The 18,731-nt window shown below is 49.1% G+C and overlaps 1 protein-coding gene across 6 annotated transcripts in view; it reads right to left on the bottom strand.

The window, feature by feature from the left end:
* Positions 1-18,731, bottom strand: part of CACNA1C (calcium voltage-gated channel subunit alpha1 C) — a 250,474-nt gene that overhangs the window by 136,073 nt on the left and 95,670 nt on the right. For all 6 annotated transcript variants that reach the window (XM_050747023.1, XM_050747020.1, XM_050747019.1 and 3 more), the window contains 2 exons: positions 9,471-9,561; positions 2,598-2,624 (listed from right to left, as the gene is read on the bottom strand). In XM_050747023.1, coding sequence (XP_050602980.1) covers positions 2,598-2,624; positions 9,471-9,561 — 118 coding nt within the window. The remainder of the gene's footprint in view (positions 1-2,597; positions 2,625-9,470; positions 9,562-18,731) is intronic.

The raw sequence follows: 18,731 nt of genomic DNA, 5'->3' as shown, positions 1-18,731 counted from the left end.
AGGAGAACAAAAGCTGCTGTCTGCATTGCTGTGGTGTGTTGAGGGGTGGCTGCAGGAGGAGAAGGCCTTCCCAGAGGCAGATGATCAGGGCTGAATGGCCAGCACGTAGCAAAGCCTCAGGGCCGAGGGAGACTCCAGAGGTTTACAGGCACCAAGGCTCTTTTCCTCTTGTTCAAAAGCACAGCTTGCACCATAGATCACTGGATGAAAATAATGTTGCCGGAGTGTTCCAGGCAATCTCTAACTCGAGACACAAGTATGCAATTTTCCCTTCCATCCTCTGGATCATATTCATTCATTCATTCATTTATTAATTTATGATTTAACCACTTGCATGAAGTGAGAATGATATTTTGGAAATATTTTCAAGTGTATTTTTAATCCCTTTACTCTTATTGTGTGGGGGCTTTGGAACTGTTAAAGCACAACATGCTTTTTCAGCTTTGACTGTCAAATTGGATATTTTGTTTGAATCTGTGTCAAGTCTATTGTCTTACTGGGGCAAGATCATTCATTAATTAATTCACTCACTCACTCAGCAAATATTTATTAGGTCCTTGTTATGTACCAGCTACTTCTCCAGATGCTGGAGATAAAGCAGTAAGAGCCAAGCATTACTGAGAGAGAGAATTTTTTTTTTTTTTTTTTTTTTTTTTTTTTTTTTTTTTTTTTTAATATTTCTGGAGCTCTTTCTCTGTAATAAGAGCCAGAGCTGATGGGCTGGACCCTAGATTTTTTATGTAGACGAGGTCTTGGTTTGAGAGAAAGAGGAACTGGGAAAAAAGCCTGTATTTTCCAGTCCTAGTGAAATGGGAGAGAAAGAATGTGTCAGAAGTGGAGCAAAAGTCAGACACCAGGGTCCTCACTTAATTTTTAGCCCTTGGGCACCACACCTCAAGAGGTTGGTGGGGGGTTGCTTTAGAAACACCCAGATGGCCATGGGGAGGCCCAGGGACACTGGGGCTGGTGGAGTGCCTTGGCAGACCCTGGGAGGTCAGCCCTTGGCTTGAAGCTTATCCTGGCTGTTACAGAGGGCGTGATGGGACACCAGTAGGCCAACGAGCCTGCCGTAGTGCTGCTGCCTCCCCCAGTTCCTTCAGAGAGCGTGAGGGACTTCGAAGTGTCCGTGTACTCAGCTGAGGTATAGAGGTGCTAAAGTCAGTGGGCCAACAGAACTCAAGGGTCAGAGAGCAGAGGTAGAGATTTCAAGGCCAGAGGCAAGCAGAGGGCATGGACTCCAGCAGTGGATGCTCTAACCAGATGGACCTCAGTGGGTACCAGTACAGACAGCAGTCCAGCCTAGCCCCATGCAGCAGAGATGAGCAACCAGAGGGCCTGTGTGGCTTGTAGGACCAGCCCTCATCATTCCCTGCTTCCTGGAATCGCAAAGTCCCTCTCCCCCATGTGTCCAGCTCCATCTAAGAGAGGAGCTGGGACAGGCAATCTGAGAGACAAATCACTTTACCTTAAGGGACAGTTTAAAATACAGCACTGGGCTACGTTTACTCAGCTGGACGAAAATGTCTTTATGTTCCTGCCTTGTAGTAGGTAGGGCTAGGGAATCAAGATCAGCTCAATGATGAAAAACAACCAGTATTTTTTGGTAGATACACGCTTTGTGGGAGTGAATTCACATTCTCCCTGCACGCGTCTGTCCACTAATTCATTCAACACACATGTATGGACATTCAGCACTGGACAGGCACTGAGCTGGGTGCTCTGAAAGTAACCCCTGTGAGGCATGCAGGCAGAGCCTCTGGGGGCAGGGGACTGTGAGCCAGTAATCCGAGTGTGAGCTGCTGAGTGCTGTGACAGGGACATCAGCAAAGCACCAGGGAAGGGGGAGCTGAGTAACTCTCCCTGGAGTTTGCAGAAGGTATTTCCACTCCCAGCGAAACGGGAGAGAAAGCAGTAACATGGAAGCAGTAACATCTGAGGGTCTGAACAGAAGTCTGAGTTCTCCAGATGAAGGCCTGGGGGCATGGTGATTTAAGTGGAGGAATGGCTCCATGCAAGGGCCTCAACGTGCACCAGGACAGGGAACATTTAGATAACTGCAAGAAGTTCCCTGTAGGAGGAACAAAGGTTATTTTCACGGAAGTGCAGGAAGTGAGGCTGGGAGGCAGATGGGGGCTGAGGACCCTGGGTCGTTTTGTAGGTTCTGTCGTTGTCAAGAGCAGTGACACAGATGGGTGTCATAATCCTATGTGCTTTCCATCATCATCATAGTTCATATCTCACCATGTTCTATAAACATGAAGTAGGTCATGACAGTCACAAGGGTTCACTTTGTTTCTTTTAACTGGACTTCATCTTAGAAGGGAGGAAAACACATCTGGTCTGACAACTTCCTAGGGACACTGCTGCCAAAAAGATGGACGGTCCAAGATCATTCAACAAATGTCAACCACTGGATTATTTGCCTGATCTGAGCCATAAGCTTTTTCTTAATGGCCATACAGAAAGTAGTTACCCCTTAAGAAGAATACCCCTTACCCTACTGACAACTCATAGGTATTACCTTGGGCCACCCAACCGGGTGGCTGAGGACAGAGCTGGTGGTAGAAGGAAGGAAGAGCAGTGTGCGTCTCACTCACCTGAACTTTGACTTGGAGATCCGGTGGCTGAAAGAGAAAAAGGAAATGTTACCAAACACACGTGCATTTAAAAGACGTTCAACAGTCCCAGGGAAATTTGATGTTCCCCAGGTAACTTCGTGTAGGTGCTGGAAGGAGGCATGGTGTGAATTAGAACATCTTGGGAGAGAAAGAACACTATGTATTTGAATGTGGAGACTGAGGTCTGGCCCAGCTAGCATCTTCTAAGTACAATCCTTGCTGTAGAGGGAGAGTACCAGGTCCTCAGGGTCTGCCTAGAAAGTTCTATGAGGTCAGGTTAGGAAGAGCTGTATCTTCAGAAAAGCTGCAGAGGAAGAAAAGGCCTCTCCTGATGACAAGAGGACCCCAATAGCAGAAAAATCACAGGCAAGAACAGGTCAGCACTGACCTCACAGCTGTCTGCCAGAGCCCAGCTAGAGTGGGGTTATGAAGGAAACACCAGCAAAATGAGCCAGCCAGAAATGGAGGGGCCACAACAGCCCCCACCCAAGAGCTACAGAGGGGGCCTAAGGAGCCAGCCCCAGATTCAGAGGAGAAACCCAGGATGCTGACAGTCACGTGCAGTCCTGAAGACCTGGGGACTTCTGGGCAGAAGCTCAGGGTGGGCGTGAGGGTGGCTGCCTGGAAGGGTCATTGAACAGGGAGGGGGTTCCATGGAAAGGCGGAACCTTCAAGGAAGTCCTGAGCCTCCCTAGTTCACGTAGGGAAGAGTGCACGGGAGGCAGGAGGCTGGGAGAAGAGGGCAGGCGGGAGAGACTGAAAGAGAAGTGTGGAGGAGAGAAGGCTGAGCCAAAGAGACAGAAACAGAGTGAGAGAATGTAAGCAGTTGAGGTAATTAGAAGGCACCTGTCAGCTTGGCTTTGGTGCTAGGAGAAGGGCGTGAACGCTGGGGATAGTGCAGGTGGTGACAACGTTCAGATGGACAAGCAGAAGGACAGAACGCAAGTTAGAGATGAAGAAGGCAACGGAGACAGTGGTGGAGCAACAAGGAGAGGCATGGGGAAGAAACACGAGAAGGGAGTCTGGGAGGCAACTGCCGCAGGCCTGCCACATCCCAGCCTGGCACACAGCGAGCTGTGTCGCAGAGCAAGAACATGCCAGCCCCTCTCGTTATTTCTTATTAAAAAAAATTAAGCCAGAAGATGTGACAGGTGGCAAAGCCATCGTGCATGAGATAATTATATCTCTGGGGCACTGCGAATCAGAGCCAAGTGCCTTTACTGCTCCGAACCGTTAGCTAATAACCTCATCCCACCCCCACAGACTGCCTGTGAGGGCTGGAGGGTTTAATCACACGTTAACAGTGTGTGGGAGGGGGACTAGGAGCCCAGGCAACACTGTTATTTACAGCCACAGTTTAACCAGCAAATGAATGTTTCCCAGCTGCTAACTGGGTGCTGGGGAACCCAGGTGCTCTCTTCTCCAGTGGGCCCATGCTGAGCCCTAGACCTTCAGCGTCTTCCCAGGCTTCTTTTGGGTGGTTGTCTCTCCTTGCTGTTACCCATAAGCCCAAGTGGGTGACCACAGCCTTCAGCTTTGTCACTCCGACTCCAAGCCTAGCCTGGCCCTAGGCCTTCTTTCAGAAACACCTCAGTAGTCCTGCCTGGGGTGCCCCCTGATGACGACCACCGGTCCTTTGCCATGACGTGTTCTCTTGCTCGTAGTGCAAGCCAGTCACAAGTGCAAGTGGGCTCTGAAAAGCTCCTCTCTGGGGAAACCTAACCCTGAGTGTTCGTCTCCAAGGGAAATGACCCTGGGAAGCAGGACTGGCGCTGGGAGTGCTGGAAAAGGAGGTCCTGCTTCAAGCATGGTTGTGGACTGCAGGTCCTTCTGTGGCATCCGGGCACATTCTGAGCAAGAAATGGACAGAGCCTTCTTGTCTGCTTTGTGACGGGTCCGGATGGATAAGCCTGGGCACCACACTTAAAGACTGATTTTGTTGCTATTGTTGCTATTCTCTGGGATTGTGAGCACAATTTTAGGTTCGCGGGGACCAAACCCTCATCCCCTTTTAAAGGCTGGCACTTTTGACAAGCAACCGCCGAATGGCTAAGTTCCATGTCGGGCAGGCTCCTCTCCTGGAGAAGGGGAGGACACTGCTCAGTGGCGTTTGTCTGGAGACCGAGGAAAACTCCATGCCCGTGGGGAGCTGAGGTGAGAACTCCGTGACATCTGAACTCCTTGGTTCTTCCTGCTCCCTTTGCACACCTTGGAGTTAATGCTAGGACCTCTTTGCCTCCTGGGAGGTGGCCCAGGGTTCTGGGCTGGAAAGGTGCTCCTGCAGTGAGAGGACGCAAGCCAGGAGCCCGGGTGCCTTGGTTGCCATGGTGCTGGTCCACATCCTAGGCCGGTTCACTGTGGCCAGTGCCTCCCTGCTACTGATCTTCACAATCTCCAAAGAACTCTGAGAACAGCTGGGGGCTCTGGCTTCTCTATGCACAGTGCACTCAGAAGGCTTCCTGGCTTTCTCCACCATCGTTGTTCCAATGAGGCACCATTCCTACCTCAGGTTGAGCAGATTCTTGAAGAAGAGCGAGGAGGGAGAGAAGGCTGGTAAGGAACACGAGACCATCAGAACAGTTCCAGTGGGTGGGAACTGAAGTTCATGCAACGCCAGATACTTTCTCTACCCAGGACTCTAAGACAAACCTTCGGAGAGACCATGATTTTCCTTTGTGCTTTTCAGGTTCAGAATTAGAGACAAGCCCCAAACTCTTTTTTTCCCCTAGTTACTCAGTTTGCATTTGTCATTATCTGAGAAATATTTGAACTTCTTGAGAGCTATTTATATTTTCAGCCTCTCCCCTCTTCTTAGAGGAACGAGTGCCATATGTTTACTACCTGCTGTGTAAAATAGTATTTCCCTGAATTGTCCCAAATTTGCCTTTAACGTAAGTCAGATGGCACTGCAGTCATCATCCACATTGACAATGCGTCTGACTCAGCATCCTTAACTCTGGGACTTCCTCTCCAGCACAGCTCTTATTATTGGGAGGGTCACATCCTGCCCTTGCCACGGCATAGGATTCCTTCCACTCCTGGGTCCTGAGCTCAGATGCTCCATGGCTCTGGCCAGAGCCTCCCTTTCTATGATCCCTCCTGCTCTTTCAGAGGACCCAACCTTTGTCCTCACTGGATCCTCCCCATCACTCACACCCTTTAACACCAGGCTTGACTACAGTCATGACAACGTTGCCCTCAATACCACAGAGACTCCACACCGCCTGGGCCTTCTGCTGTGCCTGCATGGCTAAGCCCCACCCTGGGTCACCCCGCTGTCTCTTTTTAGTGCTCTCAGGCTGCAGAGTCTGCCAAAAATATGGCTGACTGCACATTTATGATATCGGTCTCCACCGCGGCATCAGTGCTGCCCAGGAACCTTTGGGCAACCTCTCGATGACTCACTGGTTTCAGTCTCCGGACTGTCCTTCAAGTTCCTGTGGACCCTGACCCTGGCTTTGGGAGATGAGACGGCTGAGCTCATTCGGAGTGACTCCTATCACTGACCCCTTCATCAGAGCCTGTTTCTGATTCTATCTTCTTTACAGAACTGTAGGCCTTGAGAGCTGGAAGGGACCCTTAGATACCATGTGGACCTACAGTTTGCAGTTTCTCCAGGTGTAGAATGCTTTCTTCACATGAAATCTTGCACCGCTGCAGGTGGTTTCCGCCCCCTGCCCCAGCCTCTGCTGAGACGTCAGTCCGACCCTTCTTTTTCCCAGAGGATGAGGCTGAGGCCCAGAGCAGAGCGCTTTGGCCAAGATCCCAGGGCTAGCTGGAGGTTGATGGGCACTAGACTCTGGGACTCCTCTTCTTTCATTTTCCAATTAGTCCCAGGCGCACAGAAACTCCTCTTTCCTGAGCAAGTTCAGTGCCTCAAACTGTCTTTGCTGTCGCCCTTCTCCTCTTCAGAAGCAATGCCTTCCTGTAAGCACCTGCTTCCCCTCCAGCTGGTTTCGCCTCTTCCTGCTCTGTGACTTCTTCCTTGCCTTGAAGCTTGCCCTAGCTTTTATTACAACGAAGGCCAGCACTTCCCACACTCATGCTACTCCTCTTCACATGCTCCCATCTTCCTCCCTGTCCATGGCCTCACTGCCTGAGTGAGCACCCTGTTCTGGCCCATTTCCACCCCTTCTCCCTCACTGAGACCGACTCCCAAGACCAGAGCCCTGCAACCCTTAGGGGGCAGCACACCAGAACACACACACAGCACAGCCCCTCTTTCCCTCTGCAGCCCGAGCTGCCGCCATGCTACCTCGCACCTGCGCCAGGCTCTTTCGGCTTCTCATTTCTCCCTGCTCTTTTCCTGACATCGCAGTGATCCTTCAGGAGCTCCAAACTAACCAAATCAACCTCCCACTCAGCTCTGTTCGGAACACCCTTCAGCGACTTCTCACACTCTTCTGATGCAGACCCAAATGGTTAAGGGTCTGCCAGGCCCTCAATAACTCATGTCCATCCTTCTGTTCTCAGCTGGAATTTTAATTCTGCAAAGAAGGCTTTCCTAACCTGCCAGTCCAAACCAGAAACCTTTGTTATCAGCCCGACCTTACACTTACTTTTCCTTCTCAACACTTACCCCAATTTAGAGTTGCCTATTTATTTGCACAGCGTCTCTCCCACACTAGACCGTGAGCTCCAGTATGATGGCGTCAATTTCCTCCCCTGTTGTGTGTCACCACCACCTAGCCTAGCACCCAGCTGGGCAGACTGTGGAACGAATGCACAGATCAACGGCTCTGTCCTGAAATTCCTCCCCCCGCACTTCCAGGCTGGCGCTGCTGCCTGTTCTCCTAACGTTCCTTTGTCTGTTTTGCTTGCTTGGTCTTCTTCTGTGTGTCCATTTCCCAAGATTCAGCCCTTGGTCTTCTGTTTTCCACTTCGCTCTGAACAACCCCGTCCTATCACCTCGTTGGTGGTTTTCATCCCGGCAACCTCAAACATGTGTGGCCACCCCTGTCCAGAGCTGAGCCTCGGACCTCCGTATCTCGTGGTCTCCGTGATACCTGCAGGTCACTCCAACTGGGCTCCTGCTTCAGATTTCACTTCCGCCTCATTATCCTCTTCCCTAACTGTGATGGCTCCTTCCTCTTCATTACCTCCACCTGCCTGCCCCTGCTGCCATGAAATACCATGCTGTAGTTCTTTCCTCCCTTCCCCCAACAGGAACCATCTCCATCCAGGCCTTCTTACTACATAGCAGTCCTCGTCGTGACCTCATCTTATTACATAAGACTTTTAACCCTTAGCTTTAAAGATCCTGGTCACTCACTGTCCCCTCAGACCATCACACTCAGTCTCAGTTCCCGTGCTACTTCTCCCACCAGGAATGCTGGCAGAGTCTTGGCCCATCATTGTCTGGGGCAGGGTGGGAGGTCGGGAGATGGGGAAAGACCACATTTTATTAGGGGCATATTATAATTCTGGCATGTGACTCAGCATTTTGTATGCACAGAGTACGAATGTGGCTAAACATGGGGATAACAGGGACCATTTCTGCAACGCTCTCCGGGCTGCAGAGCACGTGCTCTGAGCAAACGACAGATCCACTGGAGACTGCCAGCCTCCATCCGCAGGGGAGTATCATGTTTCCTTCCTAACAGAGCCTCAGGCTCTCCTGAAATGTACTGTCCGGTGACTTCCTGGTGCCAGCTCCCTGGTCGCTCCTGGTATGTGACTCAGGCCTGCTCAACAGCCAGAGTTGCAGGGCCTTTGATCATCTCTCTAAGCCTCGTCTTGGTGGCAAGACGACAGAAAGGCCTAGAGCTGACGGACTTTGAAGCCTTCCTACGGGCCTTTCCTTGAGTTGCTGTTTGGGACCTACTGCCAGAAACTCAAGTACTTGTTTTGTACGATTCCAAAAGAAGAGGTTTGCACTGCTGCTTAAACATGTAATTAGCATCGTATGTTAACAACATTTTGACAAGAATTGCTTCCCGACAATGCTGAGAAATCTGCAGTGCAGACGCCCTGGTGCCGCTGTCAGAGTGAGTGATACTGAAGCCCGATGCTCCCTGGAGACAGCGGCTGTGAGGGCTGCTCTGGCCTCATCCTCATTCTCCTTCCCCCACATGGGCTCAAGGCCGGCATTGCTGGTTTAGACTCTTTCACAGCTCAGCGTTGTGAAAGGGCTGTGCTCGCCCAGGCTCTCCGTCATTCCACAGACGAGGAGGGAGGGGGGATGCTGCCTCCCAGATGGAGCGATTCAGAAATGCACTGTATCCGGGACTGGTCTGACTCAGAGCCTCTGTTCGCAGTTCTTCCAGCGGCCAGGGTGAGTTTACAGTCGTGACGCCCCAAGGCAACAGAACAGCAGGCTCCACTGCACTTCTGCTCCCCTTACTGGCAGGATGACAGAGCTTCAGGTAAGGACCCACATGCCGGTCATCTCCCAGCGCATCTTCTCACCTGTCTGCTTCCCTCCCAGGTCACGTTTATCAGAATGGAAGGGGTGGCCGGCAGGACTCAGGACCCTAACCTCGTCATCTCTTTGAAGAGGAGTGAAAGGGACTGGAGTGAAAGAAACAGACTTCGGGGCTGCCCCCTACACACACCCCCTCTATATTTCTCAGATGTGAAGAAAAGTAGCTCAAAACCCAAGAGTCAGCGCCCCCGAAGAAGTGCTGAATTGAAGACGAGCCTTGATTTTAAGACTCACCCCCAGCCAGGGCCATCCTCACCCCAGAGCCCTCTGCTCCCCATCTTGGTTCCCACCTGAGGTTTGTTTCTTGCCACCGGCTCTAATCTCTGCCTTTCCCAGTGATGAGCCAGCCCATTGTGATTTCCAGATGCAGCTTTTCCACCCGTGCTCCGGAAAAAGCCCCAGCCCCTGGGCTCGCCGTGCCTACTCACGCCAGCCTGGCCCCGCAGTTTTCTCCCTCGATGTCACCTCCAGCCACGTTTTCGGTGTTGACGGACTCGGTCTCACTGGTGGGCATGCTCACTGCAAGAGTCAAAGGGAAGCAGAGCAAGGCATTGAGGGTGGGGAGAGAAGGGAACAGAAGAGCATTAGTTTGCAACACGCTCACCGCAAGACCCAGTGCGGGTTGACAGAAAGAGAGCCTGTGTGCACTGGCTGGCTAATCCGCACGGATCCCCTTGACTGACACGCCTGCTGCTTGTCCAGGGCAGGTTTTGCTGCCAAGAGCACTGTAAACTAATGGAAGTATGGGAGGACATCTGGTAATAAGAGCATTTTACCTTACAGGATACATCCTGAAAAAACTGACCACTGAATCTCTCTTCTCCACTCTGTGGACTGGAAGAAGCTGCAGAGCCTTTTCCATTTGCAACTACCACTTGCCATAGAAAGAGGAGCTTTCGTGAAAATATATCATTTTCCTTACTTCATCCCACCCACCATCTCTAAGGGGCTCCATCTCCAAGAACAGGGACCAGCCTGTTTGTAGAAAGGGCGTGCTTGCTGCTGGGTGGACGGAGGCCTCCCCTTTCCGGCAGTCGGTTACTCCCAGGAGCACGACTGAGACAGAGGGCTTGAGGGAAACGGCCATTCCCAGAGCCGCGCACTGAGACTCAAACTAGCCCTGGAGACATCAGGAGTGAGGAGTGGAAGTGTGCAGTCCACACGATTATGTTTAATTGTGGTCAGAAGACAGCCTGTACGGATACTATTTCCCCTTTCAGCCACCCTGACATTCCCATGTCAACAGGTTGACTTGGATATAAGCCGTTTAATTCAACTTGTCCACCCTCCTCCCAAGGCAGCTGTGGGCTGAATTTCCAGAACGATGGGAGTTTTCTAGCTTAGAACCCAGTTTGGTGGCCTGAAAGAAGTCATTATTATTATTATTATTATTATTATTTTTTCTTCTAAATAAAAGTTTAACTCAAATAATTTTTCTTCACCTTCCATCACTCTCTTACTATGACACAATGCGTTCCTTAGTTCTGTAACCTTTATCCTTTAGAGTGGCCATCGTATGCTTGGTCCTGGTTCTGCTGTTCCTCCAGAATAGAACCCCTCATCTGCTGAGAAAGCCACCAGCCCTCAGCAGACACAGAATCTGCTGTTAGTGAGGGAGCGGCCTCCGGTGACAAGTCCCCGTGAGGCTGCCAGCGCCCAAGAAACACTTCTACTGGTCGTATGGATAATATTGATGGATGTGGATTTTTCCCGGTGTCCTTTCCTTCAGATTAAGACAAGCCAGGTTGGTGAGAAGAGAATCATTTCAAGCACATGGAAGATACAAACAAAGTCCACGACTTACCGTATGTTTGACTGTTGTGTATGAGAGACCTCTCTGACCTTTTTAATAAAATTGAATTTAAAAAAATCCAGATGTCATTTCATAGAACTGTAGAGCTGGGTGAGGCTTTAGAAACTTTCTGGCTCTAACTCGTCCTCCTCACTCTGCAGGAGAGGAAAGCGAGGCCAGAGAAGGGATGTGATGCCCGCAGTCACGCGGTGTGTTCGAGGAGGCCTGGGACCAGGGCACAAGTGTCACACCCCCTGCACCATGTTCATCCTGAGTGCCCCAGTCTCAACCGCCTCTGCACTCTACACCCTTGGCAAAGACAAGCTTCTTATAGCCTACTAGGCTCTGGGAGCACCACAGGAAGGCAGTGAGTAGCCAAACAGGGGCACTGAATTCCATAGCATTACACTCACTTTATAGTCTGAAGTCTGGAGGGGCTGGTGAGACCAGCCCTTAGGGATAGTTTCAGGCCTGGGAGCTGGGAAAATGGACCTTCAGAGCTTGCCAAGGGCCCTGCTCAAACCACACTAAGGGAGCCATAAAATGGAAGCACTCTCAGTCTTCCAATCCGTCTATCTCCAGCCATCTCGGCCCTAAGATTTTTTAATTTTAATTTTTTATTTTTTAGCTCTCCACCCTCTGGACATCCTTGCTTGAAAGGCCAGGCCATGTAGAAAAAGTTCTATGACTTTGTGACACTTGGTTCCCAGAGCCTTACGTGTGAGTACAGTGCTGTGGAGGTGGCGGTGCTAGGCTTGGAAAGACAAATGAACTTGGAGGGGCAGGCCTGGGTGCTAGAAATAAGGACAGCACCTTCTAAATTGAGGCACTGCCTGTACTGGTTCCAACCGCGCATTCACAGTGTCCTTACTCCAGGCCAGCACTGCCCAAAGGAAGAGCTCCTGGAGGAACGGCTCTGCCAGTTGTCACACCCACTGACTTTATACATATGAAGCAATGACAAGGCAGTGCCGTTGAGGGGGACAGGTTGCCATCCCTTCACAAACACACGGACACACACACAACATATATACGTACACATATATGCACACACACAGAACTACTGCGGCACAAGCCATCACGAGAAACACCCTCCCGTTCTGTCTGGTATGCACCCATACACATTTACACACACACAGCACAGGGCGACATTACCATGGGTTTCTGTGGAATGACTAAACCAAGCAAACTTCCCTTTCTTCTGATCAAGCATGCCCGCCGGAGTGCCTCCTTTCACAGACAAGATGGTCAGTGTCAAGAACCAGGAACAAGACATCAACAGAGCACACGCAGTCAGCCACGGGCAAAAGAAAGAAACAAGGAACTCAGCTTTCACATAGAACATCCATTTTTATCACAGAAAATAAACAAAAAAAATTCAAAGCAATAAATCAAAACATATAGGAAAACAACAAAATAGAACCAAACCCCCAACTCACATGAATTAACATCACAAAACAAACGATGACCCTGGAGAGAAGGAATTACTCCAGGAGAGAGAGGCTATCTGGCATATCTAATGAAAGACTTTGAGAGGGCTTCCTAGGAGGGGGCTGGCACTCATCCCTGCTGCTTCCTTAGGGAGCTGTTGCCCTTTGCAGGCTCAAGTGGGGTCACTGCTAAAGTCTAGCCGTAGACCTGGTATCCTCTTCATCCCTACCCAATAGCCAGGTGACTTGTCTCCTCCCTCACATGGGACCACACTGCAAAACTTTCACCTGTAGTGGATTCAAGGGTTTCCTTGCTATTTGCACCTGGATAGAGTCACTCGCAGGTGGAAAAACAACCCATTGACCTGCTTGCTCCTTTGTTCAGTTCAAAATTCCATTCTTTTTATTTATTTATTTATTTTTTTGAGACAGAGTCTCGCTCTGTCGCCCAGGCTGGAGTGCAGTGGCACAATCTCGGCTCACTGCAAGCTCCACCTCCCGGGTTCACACCATTCTCCTGCCTCAGCCTCCCAAGTAGCTGGGACTACAGGCGCCCGCCACCATGCCCGGCTACTTTTTTGTATTTTTAGTAGAGACGGGCTTTCGCTGTGTTAGCCAGGATGGTCTCGATCTCCTGACCGCGTGATCTGCCCGCCTCGGCCTCCCAAAGTGCTGGGATTACAGGTGTGAACCACCGCGCCCAGCTAATAATTCAATTCTATTCAGCAAAGACCCATCAAAGTCCTAGGGCTCATACCCAAAACATATATGTGTCTGCTTTTAATTAAATGGGCCAATAAGTTGTTAAATTGCCTGTCAATGGGTGGTCATTTGAGGAAGTTTGTAAATAAGGGAGAAGAATTCTGTGAGTTCTGCTGGGTCTGGGCTACAGCTGAAGAGGAGAGTGCTCCAGAAGAGTGTGAAGACACTAGCCACTGCACAGGAGGGTGTGAAGACTCCAGCCACTGCACAGGAGAGCATGAAGACACCAGCCACTGCACGGAAGAGTGTGAAGACACCAGCCACTGCATGGGAGAGCATGAAGACACCAGTCACTGCACGGGAGAGTGTGAAGACACCAGCCACTGCATGGGAGAGTGTGAAGACCCCAGCTACTGCACGGGAGAGTGTGAAGACCCTAGCTACTGCATGGAAGAGTGTGAAGACACCAGCCATTGCACGGGAGAGTGTGAAGACCCTAGCTACTGCATGGAAGAGTGTGAAGACACCAGCCACTGCATGGGAGAGCGTGAAGACACCAGTCACTGCAAGGGAGAGTGTGAAGACACCAGCTACTACATGGAAGAGTGTGAAGACACCAGCCACTGCATAGGAGAGTGTGAAGACTCCAGCTACTACATGGAAGAGTGTGAAGACACTAGCCACTGCACAGGAGAGTGTGAAGACCCTAGCTACTGCATGGGAGAGTGTGAAGACACCAGCCACTGCATGGGAGAGTGTGAAGACACCAGCCACTGCATGGGAGAGTGTGAAGACACCAGCCACTGCATGGGAGAGCATGAAGACACCAGCCACTGCACGGGAGCATGTGAAGACTCCAGCCACTGCATGGGAGAGTGTGAAGACACCAGCCACTGCACGGAAGAGTGTGAAGACACCAGCTACTACATGGAAGAGTGTGAAGACACCAGCCACTGCATGGGAGAGTGTGAAGACACCAGTCACTGCATGGGAGAGCATGAAGACACCAGCCACTACATGGAAGAGTGTGAAGACACCAGCCACTGCATAGCAGAGTGTGAAGACTCCAGCTACTGCACGGGAGAGTGTGAAGACACCAGCCACTGCATAGCAGAGTGTGAAGACTCCAGCTACTGCACGGGAGAGTGTGAAGACACCAGCCACTGCACGGGAGAGTGTGAAGACCCTAGCCACTGCATGGAAGAGTGTGAAGACACCAGCTACTGCACGGAAGAGTGTGAAGACACCAGTCACTGCACGGGAGAGTGTGAAGACCCCAGCTACTGCACGGGAGAGTGTGAAGACCCCAGCTACTGCATGGAAGAATGTGAAGACACCAGCCACTGCATAGGAGAGTGTGAAGACCCTAGCTACTGCATGGAAGAGTGTGAAGACACCAGCCACTGCATGGGAGAGTGTGAAGACACCAGCCACTGCACGGGAGAGTGTGAAGACTCCAGCTACTGCATGGAAGAGTGTGAAGACACCAGTCACTGCATGGGAGAGCATGAAGACACCAGCCACTGCACGGGAGCATGTGAAGACTCCAGCCACTGCACGGGAGAGTGTGAAGACACCAGCCACTGCACGGAAGAGTGTGAAGACACCAGCTACTACATGGAAGAGTGTGAAGACACCAGCTACTGCATGGAAGAGTGTGAAGACACCAGCCACTGCATGGGAGAGTGTGAAGACACCAGTCACTGCATGGGAGAGCATGAAGACACCAGCCACTACATGGAAGAGTGTGAAGACACCAGCCACTGCATAGCAGAGTGTGAAGACTCCAGCTACTGCATGGAAGAGTGTGAAGACACCAGCCACTGCATAGGAGAGTGTGAAGACTCCAGCTACTACATGGAAGAGTGTGAAGACACTAGCCATTGCACTGGAGAGCATGAAGACACTAATCACTGCATGCGGAAGGGGATGTTCTGTATGGACTTGGAGTTCTGGATGTCAAGTGCTTTAGCTAATTGCTCAGATAAAGTTTTCCCATTTCATCTGAAAGAACTGGCATGAGCTGTGCCTCTGCGAGGTCACTATGCAGGGTGCAAAAGGAATTGTGGTTTTTGCATTGTTGGAATTTGCCGTTTGGTATTGAAATATGTTCTTAAATAAATTTGGTTATGTTATACTTCATTTTAATGGGCATTTTCTTTTTTTTTTTTGTGAATGATGTATTACTTGCTGTTTATTTTATGTTTATTTTAGACTATGGAAATGATGTTAGACAAAGAGCAAATTCGAGTGATTTGGGTCATAAAGCAGTGGAGACAACTTGCAACATCAACAGCTCATTTGGCCCAGGAACTGCTAATGAACATCCACCACAGTGGTGGTTCAAAAAGTTTTGTAAAGACGAGGAGCATAATGAAGAAGATGAGGAGCATAATGGCAGGCCATGGGAAGTTGATGACGACCAATGGAGAGCCATCATCGAAGCTGATCCTCTTACAACTACACGAGAAGTTGCTGAATAACTCAATGTCAACCATTCTATGGTTGTTTGGCATTTGAAGCTTACTGAAAGGTGAAAAAGCTCGATAAGTAGGTGCCTCATGAGCTGAGCAAAAACAAAACAAAACAAAAAACAAACAAACAAAAAAACACATTGTTTTGAAATGTCATCTTCTCTTATTCTACTCAACAACAACGAACTATTTCTTGATCAAATTGTGATGTGTGAGGAAAAGTCGATTTTATATGACAACCAGCAATGACCAGCTCAGTGGCTGGAGGGAGAAGAAGCTCCAAAGCACTTCCCAAAGCCAAACTTACACCAAAAAAAAGTCATGATCACTGTTTAGTGGTCTGCTGTTAGTGTGATTCACTACAGCTTTCTGAATCCCAGCGAAACCATTACATCTAAGAAGCATTCTCAGCAAATCAATGAGATGCATCAAAAACTGCAATGCCTGCAGCTGGCATTGGCCAACAGAAAGGGCCCAATTCTTTTCCACAACAATGCAGGACCGCGTGTCGCACAACCAATGCTTTAAAAGTTGAACCAATTGGGCTACAAAGTTTTGCCTCATCTGCCATATTCACTTGACCTCTTGCCATCCAACCACCACTTCTTCAAGCATCTCGACTTTTTGCAGGGAAAATGCTTTCCAAGAGTTTGTTGAATCTGGAAGCATGGATTTTTACATAATAGGAATACAAATCTCATCTCTTGTTGGCAAAAATGTGTTGATTGTAATGGTTCCTATTTTGATTAATAAAGATGTGTTTGACCCTAGTTATAATGATTTAAAATTCACAATCTGAAATCACAATTTCTTTTGCACCAACCTAATATTAATGAGTGGCAGCGAATGCAGGCGGGAAGTCGGTCACCACTCACAGAAGGAAGCATGTGCCCGGCTGAACTCATGGGCGGCCCCATCACTTCCGGGAAAGGCATGAGGGGTGGGGCAACCCAAGTCTTAGGTTTTTCTATATTTCATCCTCTTCTCCTAGAACGCAGATTATACTCAATGGACTTCCTTGGATGTTGCCTGGTAAGGAGAATTTTGGAGACTGGCTAGTGATAGAAAAGGGCCATACCTATTTTTAACCTGAAGGGCTGTGTCTCACACACTCGTCTTTAAGGCACAAAGTGTGGAATGCACAGAAACTTCATAACTGGCAGGGTTTTTTTTTTTTTTTCACTTCTCAGAAATCCCACATGCAAAAAGCACTGAGAGTTAGGAGCTGAAATGAGCCACTTGGTTCAAGTTTCCCTTCTAGGGAAAGGCATGTCTCAAACAGTCACTAACATGGGACTCTCATAATGAATGGTCTTTTATCTGGAGATGTAGGGGGTAGATGTAGGCTGCCAGTCTCCAAGTTTCTATCTGTGTGGTGGCTGTCTGAGGGGATGAGAGCCCCGCTTAGTGGTGGAGAGTCCAGAACATTGACACCTTCCATGCAGAAGCGTTATTCAGCTTTTGGCTCTGACATCCTAAGTGTCCTATCTTGTCCAATTTCAGAAGCGACTGTATGATCACTTTATAAACCTGAATTTGACCAGGATTGGTCTTTCATGGGGACCAAGTTGGCAGTCACCTGTATGGAAAAATGATCTGAAGAGCAACTAAATCATCTCCCTGGATGGTTCACGGAAGTCTCAGATCTTTCTTTTGGGGCATGGCATGTATCTAAAGTTCCTTTCTGAAATAAAAATATCTCACTTGGAAGAAGCACTATATGAACACATTAGTGCCTATTAATTTGTGATAGTTTATCCCACAAGCACCTGCAGGAATAAAATGGTGAAATGGTGTTTGTGTTCCTATTATCAAGGGATTACATAGTGGTATCAAAGCTGATTCCTCAAGGAAAACTTCTAGGAAGCTGAATGTCCAAATTGTTGAAAGTTTAGAATCATGAATGCTGGATACTTATTCAATGGATGAGATGGAAAGCCTGACCCCTCCCTCGGCCATTCAAATGAGGAGTTGGTTGGAAACTAAGGGGCACCTTTTCTCTAAAGACAACTTACTCCAATGTCCTTAGAAGTGAAGCTTGATTGTCTGCTCATCTGCAGGCAATGTCATACTAGTACATCCTTTATAAGGCACAATATGCTTTATCGAATGGATCTGGGAAGGAGAATGCTGGGGAAGAAAGCTAGACAGGAAGCTTGTTTTCCAATTTTCTAACTTCCCTCTTACCAAGTGCTGTGGACCAAATGTGTTTCTCTGGGCTCTCCAGTCCCTTGCTTCTGCTGAGAAGACTCCACAAGAAAATGAGATTTCTTTGAAAGTGTAAGAAACATCTGCCAGCAGGAGTGGCTGGCCTCTCAGGAGATTTGCTAAGAAAATGCCCAGTCTGTATTCTGGAACTTGGCTGGTAGCTCAAGATGGCTAACATCATTGCATTTTTCGTAATATTATCAACCGCTACAGCAAGTTGTATGGCCAACTTGCCAATAACTGATTACATCCTTTAATTAGTGTCTTCTCCCCCCGACCCCACAAACATATACTCTTGGTGGCCACTCTTGCTTGAACAGTGCTTAGTAGGACTATTTCTATGTCTCAAGAGAGGTGCCCAGTTATTGTCTTATGGCAACCAATGTCTCCCCTGACCTGCTTTGGGAATAGTTGTGTGACTACTGGGGAGATTATAAAAAGTCATTTTCTCCCTGGGATAATCTCTTGAAACTGGAAGCATGCCAGCTGTGCTAGTGGGGGAGGACTAGAGCTAAGCCATTGTGTAGATTGACCTTCCTTGGTGTTTGGGTTTGCAAACCCTCTGAGGGTTTACTCACTGAAATTTGGGAATCCTCTATTAAACACCAGGTGGTGCTTTGAAAGTATGGCTGCAGCGATCAGCGGGCCAGCCTTTCTACAGCTGTGGTCAACAGAGAATGGGCAGGCTTAGAGCACACAAGCCTCACTTTTCCCCATAGGAAGTGAGCTCTCTATAAAATGAATGACTCTCTTGACAGTTCCCTATATTGCTGAAAGCAAGTCTCCACGTAGTGAATCTGCTGCAGGCTATGCCAGTGTGCGAACACTCATGTTCTCCTTAAAAAGAAATTAGATCTCATTTAGCCACCATGAGGCCAGCATGATGTGTCCAAAGATGGCCAAAGTCATCCACATGAATAAAAAATGACTCCAGAAGGGGTTTTGGCAAAGGATTGAGAGTCAGAACCACTTTAGTTTTGATAAAAAAGAAAAAAAGGCACTAAGGTGACAGCAAGAAATCCACGAAGGAAACAGCAAAATCTTCTTTGGTGCCCGCTGCTGTAGTCTCATTTCCTTCCTCCC

This window comes from Macaca thibetana, chromosome 11 (assembly GCF_024542745.1).
Source record: "Macaca thibetana thibetana isolate TM-01 chromosome 11, ASM2454274v1, whole genome shotgun sequence".
NCBI lineage: Eukaryota > Metazoa > Chordata > Mammalia > Primates > Cercopithecidae > Macaca > Macaca thibetana.
The sequence above is the reverse complement of the archived record's forward strand: the minus strand, read 5'-3'. Positions and strand labels throughout refer to the sequence as shown.